This window comes from Erpetoichthys calabaricus, chromosome 3 (assembly GCF_900747795.2).
Source record: "Erpetoichthys calabaricus chromosome 3, fErpCal1.3, whole genome shotgun sequence".
Taxonomy (NCBI): domain Eukaryota; kingdom Metazoa; phylum Chordata; class Cladistia; order Polypteriformes; family Polypteridae; genus Erpetoichthys; species Erpetoichthys calabaricus.
The window spans coordinates 127817420-127834952 of record NC_041396.2 but is presented as its reverse complement, the minus strand read 5'-3'; the positions used below and the strand labels follow the sequence as shown (position 1 = coordinate 127834952).

The 17533-nt window shown below is 38.3% G+C and overlaps 1 protein-coding gene across 2 annotated transcripts in view; it reads left to right on the top strand.

Annotated features, from left to right (window-relative positions):
* agbl5 (AGBL carboxypeptidase 5) overlaps positions 1 to 17533 on the top strand; it is a 149997-nt gene that overhangs the window by 39401 nt on the left and 93063 nt on the right. For both annotated transcript variants that reach the window (XM_051925008.1, XM_028797353.2), the window contains exons 7-8: positions 4403 to 4581; positions 7991 to 8579. In XM_051925008.1, the coding sequence (XP_051780968.1) occupies positions 4403 to 4581; positions 7991 to 8579 (768 nt within the window). The remainder of the gene's footprint in view (positions 1 to 4402; positions 4582 to 7990; positions 8580 to 17533) is intronic.

Below are 17533 nucleotides of genomic sequence, written 5' to 3'. Positions count from 1 at the left end.
GGTTATCACAAACAATGTGATCTGTTTCCATGTGTGTCATACTAGGATGAATCACTTCTTCTGTATTTACCTCCCTGTCGCCGATTGTTTCCTGTTCGCTGTCTGTATTTTCTTCACTATCTGAGCTTACTGCTACATTGCTTAAGCTGTTTTTTTTTTTTTTGCCTCTGGTCTTTCACATTCTGCTCATCCTTAGATTCCTGGTCCTGCGTGTTTATCTTACAGAGTCTGGATTGATGCACTCTTACAAGAATCCCCCCATGTCTTATAAACACCACAGCTCCATCCTGACCAATAACTACCCCTGGTCCCTTCCACTCTGGACAGTCCCCTCTTTTGTAATATACCTTGTCTCCGGTCACATACATTTCATCAGTGGGCCTGAGCTGCTTACGTATTGCCCTTCTTATCCGCTCAGAAGACTCAGCTTCTGTGAATGCTTTCCTGGAAGCATGTAAGGCAGAAATATGTTCTCCCACTCTAGCACTCCTAGTAGTGCCTTCTAAAGCAGGTGGTTTATCGACTATCACAGAAGGAAGATTAGGATTTCGTCCAAACACCAACTGATATGGACTGTAGCCATGAACGTTTAACATACTGTTCTTAGCCATGAGGGCCCAATCAAGGGCAGTGTGCCAGTCACATCCATTCTCTCGTTTGACCTTCAGGATGATTTCAGTCCAGCGCTGAACCGTGTAAAGTGATCGATTATGTGAAGATACCACACACCTGGCTCTTACTCGTGTAGATCCACCGCCAGTCTCGTTATACTCTGAAGCTAAAGGTAACCCCACAGCAGGCTTTGGCTTTGTCCTTTTGTACTTCTTGCATATTTCACAGTCATTTACTATTTGTTGTAGAATAGTACAGCATTCTTTGTCCTTATTTCCTGAACTGTGAATAAGTCTCTGTAGTCTGTCTGCTGACGCATGACCAAACTGCTTATGGAGCTTCAGAAGGACTCTGTGTTTCTCATCTGTAGACATATTTTCTGTCACTGTAAGGACCTCCTCTTCACTTTGAGGTTTTTTAGCTTCTTTGTCTCTGATGTCTACACAGTAATGTCCAGAACTAGTAAATTCAAGAGGAATGGATTGTTTGAACATCACTGCACTGTCCTTTTTCATGTCCAGAATGGTTCCTGCCTTCTTCAGTGACGTTTTACTTAGCAGAAGTGGAATGTCAACCTTGACAACTTCGGTTTCAATGTTGCATTTTGTCAGTCCTATTTTAGCTGGTAGTTTCACATTTCTTGTGGAATACACCAGACTCCCATCGCCAAACCGAAATGGTCTGCAACTTGGAGTTTCTGTTTGCATCAGTTGGTTCACTTGTTCTTGAGTGAGGCCGTCAATATAGTTTTCTAGCCATTTTTCCCCACACACAGTACGAGTACAAGCCGTGTCAATAATCACCGATCCCAATGATTCAGTCATGAATATCTCAGCATCAGACATGGAGGCCTTTATGAACAATGTGATATTACACTCTTCTACATTTGCATCTTCAGTTATTCGCACTTGTTCAGTTTTCTTATGCGGACAGTCTTTAGCCCAATGAAATGTACACTGGCAAATAGCACATCTGGATCTCTTACCAAACTTATCCAGTGGATTAGTCCCCTGTAATGGCTGCTTTTGTAGTCCACTTTGCGACATCACATTCCGTTTCCCTCTGCCTTGCGGTCTTTGTTCTGTGAAAAATGCAGATTCTTGGTTCACTTGTATTCCATTCAATGATCCTATAGTTTTCCTTCCAAAAATCCTCTTGAGAGCCGACTTCATGGAGGAGAACTTTAATTCTGTACAGGCCGTCAGAGCTAGCTGTCTGCTTTTTTCATCGAGGCAAGCCGTAACCAAAAGCTTAAAAGCCAACACAGCATCAGGAAGCGTCATATTATACTTTTTCATTCAGTTATAATGCTGTTCAAAGTCAATTATGTAGTCCGCCATGGAAACTGAACTGCTCTTCGTTATGCCATCAAAATAAGAATACGCTTCATATGCGCGATCCTTTTCCTCTTTTAGAAACACAGCGTCAAGCTTCGCCATTAACGTCGTCATACTGCTATCACTATCTAAATCTTCCGCAGGTATTTCCATCGCGGTTTCACTGGCTCTCCCTTCAAGCCCCAAAGCAACAGCAAGTGCTCGTTTCTTTCTGTCAAGGTCGGTAACTCGCGTCCAGACATTGATTTCATTTTTCCAGCACTCGTATGGTCTTGCTTCATCAAACTTCGGCGGGACTTTATAACTAGCTGCCATCCTTATCAACCATCCTCTGCTAACATGATAAACTGAAATAAACACGACGTTTAATTGTTGATAACATTTATTAGAGGCGCTCAGCAGCTCCCTCGCTCCGTCTTGTCCCCGAACACACACCTAAAGAAGACTCCCACACGCCCCTCGCATAACCTCCGCCCCCCCCCTTCTCCCGGAAGCATATACGCTGGGTTAAATAGTGTAGGTGAGATGTGATATATTAACACCGATCTCCTGCAGAACCTCCGTATGTTGCCGCGTCTGTAGTTTCGTCAACTACTCCATCGTCGGTTCCTCGGAACGTGCGGCGACAAGCTCTTTGATGGCTCGTATTTCGAATTGTGGTTCGTAACTCAAGGCAAAAAATTGACCTAGTGATGGCTCGTATCTCAAAAAACTTGTACGTTGGGGCACTCGTATCTCAAGGTACCACTGTACTTAGTGGAGAAGCCTTTGTTTGTAATGACAGCTTTAAAATGCTTCCTGTATGAAGAAACCAATTGCCTGCAGTTCTCTAGTGTGATTTTTGACCCATTCTTCTTAAGTGATGGTCTTAAAATCTTGATGATTCCGGGGGCCCTCTTGTGAACCCTGATCTTTAGTTCCTTCCACAAATATTCAGTTGGATTTAAGTCAGGTGATTGACTGGACCATTCTAATAACTTGATTTTCTTTCTCTGAAACCACTTAAGAGTTTCCTATGCTGTATGCTTTGGATGTTTATCCTGGTGGAAGGTCCACCCATATCTCATCATCATCATCATCATCATGGTGGATGGAAGCAGATTAATTTCAAGAATCTCTTGTTACATTTATCATTCCTTCAATTACATGAAATCTGCCAGTACCGTAAGTTGAGAAACAGCAACACACCATGATGTTTCCACCTCCAAACTTCACTGTTGGTTTAGTATTTTTCTGGTGATGTGCAGTGCCATTTCACCTCCAAACATGGTGTATAGTATGACAGCCAAAAAGTTCAACTTTGGTCTCATCTGACCAGACTACATTATTTCAGTATTCCGTAGGCTTGTGTAAATGTTGTGTTGCATACTTTAAACAAGCTTCAACATGCCTTTTCTTCAGTAATATCTTTCTGGAGCTCTTTGCGAATAGTCCTTGGCTCTTGTGCTACTCTTCTGACTATCCTTCTGACTCCCAGGTCAGAAATCTTGCAAGGAGCTCCAGCATGTGTCTGGTTGATGGTAGGGTGATGCTTCATCCACTTGAGGATAACGGCCCCAATGGTGCTTGCTGAAAGATTCAGAAATTTTCAAATTCCAAGTTCCACTGATATGGTTGACAATAATCAGGTTGAGAAGGTCTTAGGAGAGCTCTTTGCTTTCCTGTCATGAGATGTTTCTTGTGTGATACTTTGGTAGCAAAACACCTTTTTAATAGCCCTTTTTATGTACTAACTCAGCTAATATCAATTTGCACAGATAGGAGGTGGAATTACTTTATGACTACTTACGGATTGCAGCTAGTTCCTTGCGTTGGTGTACTGCTTTTTCTTAGTGTGTTCAATATAAGGTCATTAATGTTTTTTTTTTTTTTTGTTGGTTTCCTGAGTTAATACCAATGTCTGGTAAGAATTTCATGTCTCTTGAATGTTGATGCGTTCAATACTTATTTTCTCCCACTGTATATTGTTATTAATATTAGTTAAATTCATACTTGTCTGCTTGCTTACACTAACAGAATGATCATTACACTTTCAGTATTTCCAATGAGGCTTTATTCTCAAACCAACTATTGTTTATGTAACTATAAATAATGGATGGCTGGTAGACTATTCCAGTTCGGGACTATTACGTGTAGTCTACTTTTTGCCATAACATTATTTACCCTTGAAATTACAACATACCCCATGTTTCTTAAAATGATTAAGAGTGTACAATCAATAGAGTATAGACCTGAATGATATCTGTAAAGGCATTTTGTAACTGTCGACTGTTTTATAACCAGCAGAATTTTGAAATTGACTCAATGTAGAGAATTAAGAATGGAGTTCTATATTTATGTTCATTTCTGATTATTGATTATTATGGCACTATTTTTTACTTGGTAAACACTTCTCATATCAGTTATTGTACCAGTTTTTTTAAAGTATTATTTTTTTCTCATTTCTCCCATAGGTTTATTTTCTTAGTAGTCGAGTACATCCAGGTGAAACACCTTCAAGTTTTGTGTTCAATGGATTTTTAAACTTTATTTTGAAACAAGATGACCCTCGGGCCCAAATGCTGAGGAGGATGTTTGTCTTTAAATTAATTCCAATGTTAAACCCTGATGGAGTAGTAAGAGGTCATTACAGGTAGGAAGAGATGGTATTAGATAAGCATGTTTACACTGTATTTTAGAGAGTTATTTTTTAGCCATCTTTATAACATAACTCGGTTAAGGGGATTGCTGTAAAGTTCATCACTACGTATCTACTATATGGTTAAGTATGTAAATATCTGTCATTTATATTTTATGTAATGCACATAGAAGTAGTGTTTCTAATGAAACAATACCTGGAAGCAGACCAAGGGATCCTGCTACTAATGGTATTTGACATTAAACTTTGATTTTTTTTTTTCCCCTCAAAACTCCTACTTCACTTCTCTGTAAAACTGACAGACATCATTATCTTTTATTTTATTTACAGTGGAAAAAAAGGAGAAAATGAAAAAACGTAGAAGGGTATAAATGTGCAATGTCCTAGGAACACTGGCACATCGTTTCACAGGCAGCTTTAGTGGCTTTATGTGGCTTTAGTCGGAACTACCATGAGCTTTCTTTGAGTCTTTTTCAGTACTGAATCTCACATCTCCTTTGGGACTGGTGACCAATGGCTTTGCATATAGAGGAAATGTGGACAATGTTTAGTAGTAGTCTGTCTTTGTGACAGTATGTTGAAAAAGATCCTTTAATCATTTTAGACCTTTTGTGACAGGTATTCCAAGAATCATTTTCCAGTGGAGCAATTCCAAATCAGACAAGAGTTATCTTCCATGATATTGATATCTTTTTCTAGACAGCCTTGTCTCCATAGAGCAGGTATTCCCAGCTGCCATCTACAGTTTGTCAAACAAATAAATGTAAATGTAAATTTCACAGAAGCAGCAGTCTACACAGTACTTCATTAGCACATTCATTCAGCATTCATCATCTTCATGACTTCATACCATGATACATAATTACGCGTTTTTGCAAACCATTTGATTTTAACTTAGCTATAACATCCTTCATATATAGTACTGTTTTGGAATAATTTGTAATGCATACCTGATATGTATCAGATTTCATGCAAATTGGATGACTTTATGGATGCAATATTTCTTTTGTCATCATTTATATAAAATTCTCAAGAGAAATCTGCACTGTAGTTAATGAATGTTATATTTTTAATATTTCTGAACTGTTCCTTTTTTCTTTTTGTGCATGTTTGTACAGTTTATTTTTAAAGGCAGTTTGTTTCTCATGTTTAGCAGATAGTTAAGTTGTGTCTGTTTACAAAAGATTGATGACAGTTGTCATGAGGGTCTGCATTACAACATTCTCTGCTTCATGATTTTTTTTATCCGACTGAAATTCTGGTAAATGTTTACTCAGAAGTTGCGGTGGACTCATTCAAACTGCTTTTAAACTAAAATTGAAGGCAAACTAATGTAAGTGTACGGGAGATCTGCTCTAGCTACAATATGTTGTAAAAATTTTGTTTAATACAGCTAGCTTTGAGCATATAGCACAACTGTGTGTATTTTTCTACTTCAATAGCTGATTAATTGGTAACTCCAAACTGGTTCTATACAAGGTCATGGGTGTACGTGCATCTGTCTGTTGAGGATTGGTTCCTGCGATATACTAATTGCCTCTAAGATTGGCTTTGCCTTTCCTTCAGTCAGTGGATATATGAATAGAAATTATGCATCTAAATCTATTACTTACATTGGCATGCAAAAGTATTCAGTCCTCTTGAAAGTCTGGACAAAGTATTAATGTGTAGGGCTTTGAATACTTATACAAACACTAACTTTTCAGTTTTTCTTCTTCAGTTAAATATCTACAGAAAATGGTTTGTTTTGACTTTGGAAATGTACTGTTACAGCGAGTTCACATTAAAAATCTTTAAAAAGACTTTCAAGGGGATTGAATATTTTTGCATTCCACTGAACATAATCTAAATAAAGTAATTTCTCCTTGCAACACTAAACATGAGCTAGTGGGTACAGAAAATAAATGGATGCATTTTTGACCGAAAAATGCGTGTGACAATTTGTCGCATGTTGCTAGGTTATAATCTTAGATTTTAGTATTAAATGTTCTTTTTACTGCTCATGCAGTTCCAGAAATGATCACTAGATGGCAAATCATTGACAAAACTTAAATTGCAGAACTACAGTAATCCCTCACTATATCGCGCTTCGCCTTTCACGGCTTCACTCTATCGCGGATTTTATATGTAAGCATATTTAAATATATATCGCGGATTTTTTGCTGGTTCGCGGATTTCTGCGGACAATGGGTCTTTTAATTTCTGATACATGCTTCCTCAGTTGGTTTGCCCAGTTGATTTCATACAAGGGACGCTATTGGCAGATGGCTGAGAAGCTACCCAACTTACTTTTCTCTCTCTCGTGCTGACATTCTCTGATCCTGACTAGGGGGATTGAGCAGGGGGGCTGTTCGCACACCTAGACGATACGGACGCTCGTCAAAAAAATGCTGAAAGATTATCTTCACTTTGCTCCCTTCTGTGCAGCTGCTTCGTGAAGCGACATGCTGCACGGTGCTTCGCATACTTAAAAGCACGAAGGGCACGTATTGATTTTTGATTGTTTGTTTTTATCTGTCTCTCTCTTTCTCTGCTCCTGACGGAGGGGGTGTGAGCTGCCGCCTTCAATAGCTTTGTGCCGGTGCTTCGCATACTTAAAAGCCAAACAGCCCTATTGATTTGTTTGCTTTTCTCTATCTCTCTGACATTATCTGCTCCTGACGCGCACTCCTTTGAAGAGGAAGATATGTTTGCATTCTTTTAATTGTGAGATGGAACTGTCATCTGTCTTGTCATGGAGCACAGTTTAAACTTTTGAAAAAGAGACAAATGTTTGTTTGCAGTGTTTGAATAAAGTTCCTGTCTCTCTCCAACTTCCTGTGTTTCTGTGCAAATCTGTGACCCAAGCATGACAATATAAAAATAACCATATAAACATATGGTTTCTACTTCGCAGATTTTCACCTTTCGCTATGGGGGGTGGGGGGGGGTGGGTTGTCTGGAACGCAACCCCCGCGATGGAGGAGGGATTACTGTATATGTAAACTAATTTCTGAAACTTTTCCTGTAAGCAAGACAGAGGTTTCAAGGTAATATTGCAATATTTACTAATCATGGCACAGGAGAGGGTTGAGGTCTTGTATGACAATTAGCATGTGCAGGTAAGAATTTCACTATAGTCTGTACATGTGACAATAATAACCGCATAAACTAAAAACCAAAGCATGCACCCACTCATTATGTGCAAGGTACCTGAGGTAACTCAGAAGTAAGACTCTATAGAGGTGAAATAAAAATCAAACTCCCATTTTAATTTGTTGTTGAATTATCAAGCACCTCTGGGAAAAGTTTCTAAAAATGTATTGCGGCCTCTTCTTGCATTGCAAACATTTCATCAGAGACAGGTGTCTTTATGCATTATTATGTTTAACGCTGAATATTAATATATTTGTTTTGCCCACAGAACCGATTCCAGAGGTGTGAATTTAAATCGTCAGTACCTCAATCCAGAATTTGAACTTCACCCCTCTATTTATGGAGCTAAGGCTATCATATTGTTTCACCATGTAAATAATCGTGTTTGTCCTGATTCACCAGATTGGAAGTCGTTTGTATCTCCAATGTGTTCAGATTTGTTAAGCACAAAGCCTTTGAATCATTCCAATAGAAATTGTAATTTTCCTTCAGATACATTATCTGAAATGGAAATAAGCAAAAATTTGAGAAATGAAGAACTTTGTATTGAACAAGAAGGTTTCACTTCTATACATGATTTTGATCATGAAGAAATAACTATGCAGACTGAAAACAGTGGGCAGCTAACCTCTGAAAACTTAAATAAAAAGGAAGAGACTTTGAAAAATGATAAGGTTGTACCTTCATATACTATTATAAAAGATGAAAATGAAGAAATGAAAGGCAGATCTGATAACCCACCTCAGCATATTCTTCCTCATGAGAGTGGCATTGCTTATTATGTTGATCTTCATGGCCATGCGTCAAAAAGGGGTTGCTTTATGTATGGGAACAACTTACCTGAAGAAAATGAACAGGTAAGTTTGTTTACTTTTGACAGTAAATATTTTGAATCAAAAATTGACATTATATACAGTAATTTACTGTTAGGTATGCTTGTTTAAACAAGTTAGAATTGGGTAAAATATTGAATACCTGTACCTTTTCAGAAAATATGCATTTTTGTAAAATGTTTTTTTTTTCTTGCAATGTTTAATAACAGAGTAGTTGTTACTGTTTCCATTGATGAATGCCATTAATATTTAAAGCTGGTGGTATACATAAAATCTCACAAGTGCAGACAGTGAGATATAAATAAAGGGCAATTCATAAAAATAAGTGTACCTTTGTTATATAATATGTAAGTCTTCATTTTATGCAGTGTCTGATTAAAATACATTATTGAAGGATAAAAATAGTAGTGTTTGTAAGATATGGTTATTCACATGTGATTGGTAGTATGAAAAAATTTAACAAAAGTTTTGACACTATACTAATACTCAATAATATTGGTAAAAATAAAGACCGTGCTAGATTAGAAGCCAATCTGAACAGTATGCTTTTCTGTAAATTTTATTTGTATGCAGTGTTCTTATTTATAAGCTATTACTAGCAAAATACCCGCGCTTCGCAGTGGAGAAGGAGTGTGTTAAAGAGGTTATGTAAACATATATATACATATACAAATTTACAAATCTACATATATATATATATATATATATATATATATATATATATATATACACATAATATACATATCTACATATATATATACACATACATATGCACATATATATATATATATATACACATAATATATATATATATATATATATATATATATATGTGAATGTATGTATGTATATATGTATGTCTATATTTATATACAGTGGTGCCTCGCATAAAGAACGCCTCGCACAGCGAACGCTGCACACAACGAACTTCATTTCATGATTCATACAACGAACTTCGTTTCACACAACGAAGTCGCCCGAGCTTCCACGACCGCTTTGCCCGAGCTTCCACGACTGCTTCGCCCGAGCTTCCACGATCGCTGCCGATGTATTGCATCCTTCCGCGCAGGCACTGCAGGCAGTCGTTAGTCACTGCGCTTAACTTAAGCACGTATCGCGGCAATCTTTCTTCATTACGAATTAAATCACGCACGTATCACGGCAGTCGTCCTTTTAAGTTAAACTCAATATTTTTTTTATATCATGGCTTCTAAAAAAAGCAGGAAGGTGATTTCTGTTGAAATGAAACAGGAAATAATTAGAAGGAGTGAATGTGGGGTAAAACAGTGTGACCTCGTCAAAGAGTTTGGCCTCAGCAAGACCACCATTTTCACCATTTTGACAAATAAGGATGCAATCAAATCAGCCAAAGTAGCCAAAGGAGTATCAAAACTATTTCATGAAAAACATAGGTCTTCAATCCACGAGGAAATGGAGAGGCTATTAGCGATTTGGATTAAGGACAGGCAGGTGAAAGGTGACGTAACAACCCAAGATATTATCTGTCACAAAGCCAAGAGAATTTATGACGATCTAAAGAAAAACGTCCCTGGAAGTAGCAGCAATCAAGATAATGAAGAAGAATTCAAAGCCAGCAGGGGGTGGTTTTTTAGATTTAAGAAAAGGTGTGGAATCCACAGCGTTACTATGCATGGTGAGGCTGGCAGTGCTGACAAGAAAGAAGCAGAAAAGTTCTCTATTAACTTTCAAAAATGTATTAAGGATGAAGGATACTGCCCACAACAAGTGTTCAATGCCGATGAAACGGGTCTTTTCTGGAAAAGAATGCCGAGCAGAACCTTCATTACAAAAGAGGAGAAGAAATTGCCAGGACACAAAGCCATGAAGGACAGACTTACCCTTATGTTTTCGTCTAATGCCAGCGGAGACCTCAAGATCAAACCTCTATTGGTTTATCACTCTGAAAATCCCAGAATTTTCAAGAAAAATAACGTTATTAAGTCCAAACTGCCCGTCCATTGGAAGTCCAATTAAAAAGCCTGGGTGACCCAAGTTATCTTCAACGAATGGATTCTGGAAACCTTTGCTCCTGCCGTGAAGAAATTCTTGCTGGAAAAAGAACTGCCGCTCAAAGCCCTTCTGATACTTGACAATGCCCCTTCTCACTCAAAAGACCTAGAGGAAATATTGCAGGAAAATTATCCTTTTATCAAGGTGCAGTATTTGCCACCAAACACCACATCCATTCTTCAGCCAATGGATCAGCAAGTTATTGCGAACTTTAAAAAACTCTACACTAGAGCCCTCTTTAATAAGGTGTTTGAAGAATGCGAGTTTGGTGGAGACAATATGACTGTCCGAAAGTTTTGGAAGGAGAAATTTGATGTCCTTATGGCAATACGACTTATACAGAAGGCCTGGGAAGAAGTGTCACAAAGGACCCTCATTTCTGCTTGGAAGATGCTTGTGCCTTCGTGGACCCAGGAAGAAGCAGTAGTTGATGACACAGAAGTGGTGAAGGACATCATCACAGTGGCCCAAAGGTTGGAATTAGAGGTAGAGGAAGAGGATGTAGAGGAGCTTATTGAGGAACACGAAGAAGAGCTGACAACTGAAGAGCTCCAAGCACTTCTGGTCCAGCAACAGGACAATGCTCAAAGGGAAGCGTCATCTGATAACGAGGAGCAACAATCAAACAATCAACCAATCCCAACTGCTGACATCAAGAACATCCTGGTCAAATGGAAAGCAGTTCAGGAGTTTACCAATGCCCACTATCCGGATTCAGCTGAAGCAAACAGGATCAACGATCTTTACTCCGATACTCTTGTCCGTTATTTCCGGCAGATGTTGAAGAAAAGAGAAAAACAAACGACTTTGGACAGGTTTTTCATGAAACCATCGGCCAAAAAGCAGAAAATGGATGAAGATGTGCAAGATTCGGTAGACTCTACTTAGTCTGTCTTAAAATTAAAAAAATGTGTGTTTTTTTAAAAAAAATGATGTTTTTAGATGTATCTAAATAAAAATAATAACAAAAAATTTATCTTTTTTATGTCATCTTAGCATATTTTATGCTACAGAACGAATTATTTTTTTAACATGTATTGTTATGGGAAAACGCGTTTCACATAACGAACTTTTCGCATAACAAACTTGCTCCTGGAACGAATTAAGTTCGTTGTGTGAGGCACCACTGTATATATATATATATATATATATATATATATATATATATATATATATATATATATATCTATACTAATAAAAGGCAAAGCCCTCACTGACTCACTCACTGACTGACTGACTGACTGACTGACTGACTGACTCATCACTAATTCTCCAACTTCCCGTGTAGGTAGAAGGCTGAAATTTGGCAGGCTCATTCCTTACAGCTTACTTACAAAAGTTAGGCAGGTTTCATTTCGAAATTCTACGCGTAATGGTCATAACTGGAACCTGTTTTTTGTCCATATACTCTAATGGAGGAGGCGGAGTCACGTATTGCGTCATCACGTATTACGCCTCCTACGTAATCACATGAACTGAAAACGAGGAAGAGATTTACAGCCAAACGCGGGAACGAAGGTAAATGACGTTAATTGTTGACTGTCTTTTAATACTGTGTAATTGTTGAGTGTCTTTTAATACTGTGTAAGCATACATACTAACATGTGCAATTAAACGTGTGCATTTACGGGGTGATTTCTCAGGCTTAAAAGCTCGCCTTTTATTAAAAAGGTAAATGCAAACTCTTTTCATTCTGAAGGGCACAAACCACGTTAGATTTCAGCCGTTAAACGCACAAAAATGTCAGTACACCAGATAAATAAGCGCAACATATTATCAGTTGTATTGTATGCTTACAATACATATAGAAATGTGTTAATCGTTAACTAATATTATGGGATGGTGTTTTTCGACTCGGGCCTTGATTTAAACGATTTCATGTCTTGGTGGGTTTGCGTAGCTTATTGTCAATATCTTTACACCTCTTTTTAAGACTTAATTTAAAAAGGTTTTCTTTTCTTCTTAATTAAAATTTAAAAGCAATACTTCACCGCTGCGAAGCCCCTCTAGCGCTGACATCCGAGGTTCGATTACCGTTAAGTGAGTGCAGTGAGTCTGTACGCCTGATGAGCCAAGAATAAGGGGGAAAGACGTGTCGCGTACTCTTTGCATTATTTGACAGTAAACTATTTTCATCTGTTCTATGATCTGCTTCTCACGACTGAAGGCACCGTGGCTGATGTTACCTGACTTGCTGGCCAACCATAAGCGTTACCTGGTAGGTAACCACCCACTCACTTCACTCCCTTACGGGAATCAAACCTCGGACGTCAGCGCTAGAGGCTAAGCCCCTAAAATTGCGCCACGGCGTGTGGTTCGTTTATTTGACAGCATGTAGATCGGGGTAATTACATTCACGGCATTCGTAGTCTGATTCACAATCTGATTGTATGGGTGGTTACCTACCAGGTAACGCTTATGGTTAGCCAGCAAGTCATCTCGAAGTGATCACTCGAGTGAACGCAGCTTCACAAAAAAACAGATCCTTAACAAACTGTTATTGGTATATTTTCCCTCAATTTTAAAAGGTTTTCTTTTCTTCTTAATAAAAATTTAAAAGCAGTACTTCGCCGGTGCGAAGCGCGGGGATTTGAGCGACTGACGCATACAGACATATTTATGAGTGCAGGTACTTCGGAAAGAAAGCACCGTGTAAACCTAAACTTTAAATTAAGTTCATAGACCTACAAAAGTTTGCCATTGATTTGAGGCAAGATTGCTTTTCTCATGTACAACTATACGTTGCATTCTCAACAGTAAGCTTGCACGGCTTGGTCATATTACAACCTGAGTGCTGAACTGACAACGTCGTATACAAACAGAACTATAACAATCGTAATAAACAAACAAAAAAAAAAAGCGAAGAACCCTTGGATTTAATAAAAAGGCTCTTTCCTTGGCGAAGCAAGGAAAAAGGAAGACCTTATATGGCGTTCGTTTATAAAACAGCGGAAAAGCTGTGTTAAGGCTGCTTCACAAAAAAACAGATCCTTAACAAATTGCTATTGGGATATTTTCCCTCAATTTAAAAAGCTTTTCTTCTTCATAAAAATTTAAAAGCAGTACTTCGCGGGGATTTAGATATATATATATATATATATATATATATATATATATATATATATATATATATATATATAATATAGAGAGAGAGAGAGACAGAGAGAGAGAGATAGATGTATATATATATATATAGATTTAGATATATATAGATATATAGATATATATAGATATAGATACAGTAATCCCTCGCTATATCGCGCTTCGCCTTTCGCGGCTTCACTCCATCGCGGATTTTATATGTAAGCATATTTAAATATATATCGCGGATTTTTCGCTGCTTCGCGGGTTTCTGTGGACAATGGGTCTTTTAATTTCTGGTACATGCTTCCTCAGTTGGTTTGCCCAGTTGATTTCATACAAGGGACGCTATTGGCAGATGGCTGAGAAGCTACCCAACTTACTTTTCTTTCTCTCTCTCTTGCGCTGACTATCTGTGATCCTGACGTAGGGGGTGTGAGCAGGGGGGCTGTTCGCACACCTAGACGATACGGACGCTCGTCTAAAAATGCTGAAAGATTATCTTCACGTTGCTACCTTCTGTGTGCAGCTTTTAAGTATGCTGCACGGTGCTTCGCATACTTAAAAGCTCAAAGGGCACGTATTGATTTTTTTTATCTGTCTCTCTCTCTATCTCTCTCTAACCCTCTCTCTCTCTGCTCCTGACGGAGGGGGTGTGAGCTGCCGCCTTCAACAGCTTTGTGCCGCGGTGCTTCGCATACTTACAAGCCAAACAGCCCTATTGAATTGTTTGCTCCTTTGAAGAGGAAGATATGTTTGCATTCTTCTAATTGTGAGACTGAACTGTCATCTCTGTCTTGTCATGGAGCACAGTTTAAACTTTTGAAAAGAGACAAATGTTTGTTTGCAGTGTTTGAATAACGTTCCTGTCTCTCTACAACCTCCTGTGTTTCTGCGCAAATCTGTGACCCAAGCATGACAATATAAAAATAACCATATAAATATATGGTTTCCACTTCGCGGATTTTCTTATTTCGCGGGTGGCTCTGGAACGCAACCCCCGCGATGGAGGAGGGATTACTGTATATATATATATATATATATATATATATATATGTATGTATGTCTATATATATATATCTATATATATCTATATATATATATATATATATATATATATATATATATATATATGTAAGCTTATAAGTACTGCCTTACTTCTCTTTAAGAAAGGAAGATGTAATGATACTTGATTTAAACGATTCCATGTCTTGGTGGGTTTGCGTAGCTTATTGTCAATATCTTTACACCTGTTTTTAAGACTTATTGACTGAAACGGGCTTTCACGAAAAAAGTTAGGGCTTTGCTACAGGATACACCCTCCACAAGTTAAGCAAGTAAAAATAAAAGTGTTTATTTTTGTTTTATTTAAACCTTTTAAGTTTGTATGCATAGCCCCATTTGGCTGTTTTAGTTTTTTTTTTCTTTCTTCAGTAATATTTAATCTCCTTAAAGAAAAAGAACATATGCATTTTACTTTTTTTGTATCTCTTTAGTAATATTTTAGTGTAAAAGGATAACCAGTATTTAAACCTTTTATGTTACTTTATACAGTTATTTTACACAATGTTGAAAAATTAATAAGAAAGCTACATAATTTGGCAGCTGCTGCTTTAATTTTCAATGAAATGAAAAAAGCTCTCCAAGAGAAAACCTCAATGAAGAAGAAACAGTTTGCAAATATATATACATATGTGTGTATATATATGTGTGTATATACAGTGATCCCTCACTATATCGCGCTTCGCCTTTCGCGGCTTCACTCCATCGCGGATTTTATATGTAAGCATATTTAAATATATATCGCGGATTTTTTGCTGGTTCGCGGATTTCTGCGGACAATGGGTCTTTTAATTTCTGGTACATGCTTCCTCAGTTGGTTTGCCCAGTTGATTTCATACAAGGGACGCTATTGGCAGATGGCTGAGAAGCTACCCAACTTACTTTCTTTCTCTCTCTCTCTCTCTCTCTTGCGCTGACGTAGGGGGTTGTGAGCAGGGGGGCTGTGAGCAGCTGCTTCCTGAAGGACATGCTGCACCGGTGCTTCGCATACTTAAAAGCTCAAAGGGCACGTATTGATTTTTGACTTTGTTTTTCTGTGGCTTTCTCTCTCTCTCTCTCTCTCTCTCTCTCTCTCTCTCTCTCTCTCTCTCTCTCTCTCTTCCTTCTCCTGACAGAGGGGGTGTGAGCTGCCGCCTTCAACAGCTTTGTACCGGCGGTGCTTCGCATACTTAAAAGCCAAAAAAGCCCTATTGATTTTTTTTTTGACTGCTTGCTTTGCACTCCTTTGAAAAGGAAGATATGTTTGCATTCTTTAATTGTGAGACAGAACTGTCATCTCTGTCTTGTCAAGGAGCACAGTTTAAACTTTTGAAAAAGAGACAAATGTTTGTTTGCAGTGTTTGAATAACGTTCCTGTCTCTCTACAACCTCCTGTGTTTCTGCGCAAATCTGTGACCCAAGCATGACAATATAAAAATAACCATATAAACATATGGTTTCTACTTCGCGGATTTTCCTATTTCGCGGGTGGCTCTGGAACGCAACCCCCGCGATGGAGGAGGGATTACTGTATATAATAATGTGTATATATATATATATAATATATGTGTGTATATATATATATATATATACAGGTACTCGTCGACATACGACCTATGCAAGTTACGACTTCGACTTTACGACGCGTTTGACTGTTTCCCCCACCAGCTGTTGGCAGCACCAGTTTCCCGCACTCTCAAGTCTCGCTACGCAGCAGTAAAAATATACGCAGCAGTGTTGCCCCACTTGTGTTTGTGTCTTGTTGTTTTGGTAATTTTCGATAATAATATAACCCTAACATATAACCCTATAATATTAACACTAATAGCAGCTTTCTACTCAAAACGGCAAACTTGAGAAGCTGCCAGCATCAAACCCAGAAGCTCTTGATTGGGCAGTTCTTAGGATTGCACTACGCAAGCAGTCGCATCAACTGCTTACCGCAACCTGCTTTCTTTTTTCTTCTTGAATAAAAGCGCACTTGTTCTGTTATACTTGTACTTGTGAAAGTGTTTATTTGATATTTGGACTTCAGGCTTCACACCAGTCATTCTCAGTCACACACACCACTCACATCCACAGTTATCCCAGTCTCGTTCGTGCACAAGTTTTATATACAATCATCACATTCAAATGTTAACAGTTCCCACACACAACTGCTGATTCCCAATCAAGAGCTTCTGGGTTCGATGCTAGCAGCTTCTCGAGTTTACCGCTTTGAGTAGAGAGCTGCTGTTATTGTTAATATTATACAATAAAAACATACATTTGATTTACGTCTGTAACATCCGCTGTAAATTTATAGTGCTTGTCAAAGTTAGCGTTCACACTCGCCCCGATATGACACTGCTCTTTTCAAATAAAGACGCGCTATAACAGAGGTGAACTCAGATCAGAGAAAACAGAAGCCCTCCCCGCAAGAAATGTCGACTCACAGTGTATGAATGGCGTATGGAAGAAGTGTGTTAAGCGTTATGTAAATACTTTTGCTGGATTTAACAGTGAACAAGAACTTGATGAGATTCGTGAAGAAATAGTGAAACTGTCAAAAGACCTTTCATTGGAATGTGAAATGGAAGATGTCGAGGAGTTGCTAGACCGGGAATCAGGTGAACTTATGAATGAAGAGCTGATAGAATTGGAAGAAGAAACAAGAGAATTGGACTAAGACGAAGAGGAGGAGGTGCCACAAAGAATGTTCACCACAAAGGGATTGTCAGAAGATTTATCTCTACTGAATAAACTCCTCGCTCATTTTGAAAAAATGGACCCACATATTGAACGATTTGCGAGGATTGAACGGATGGCACGCAATACATTTCGTC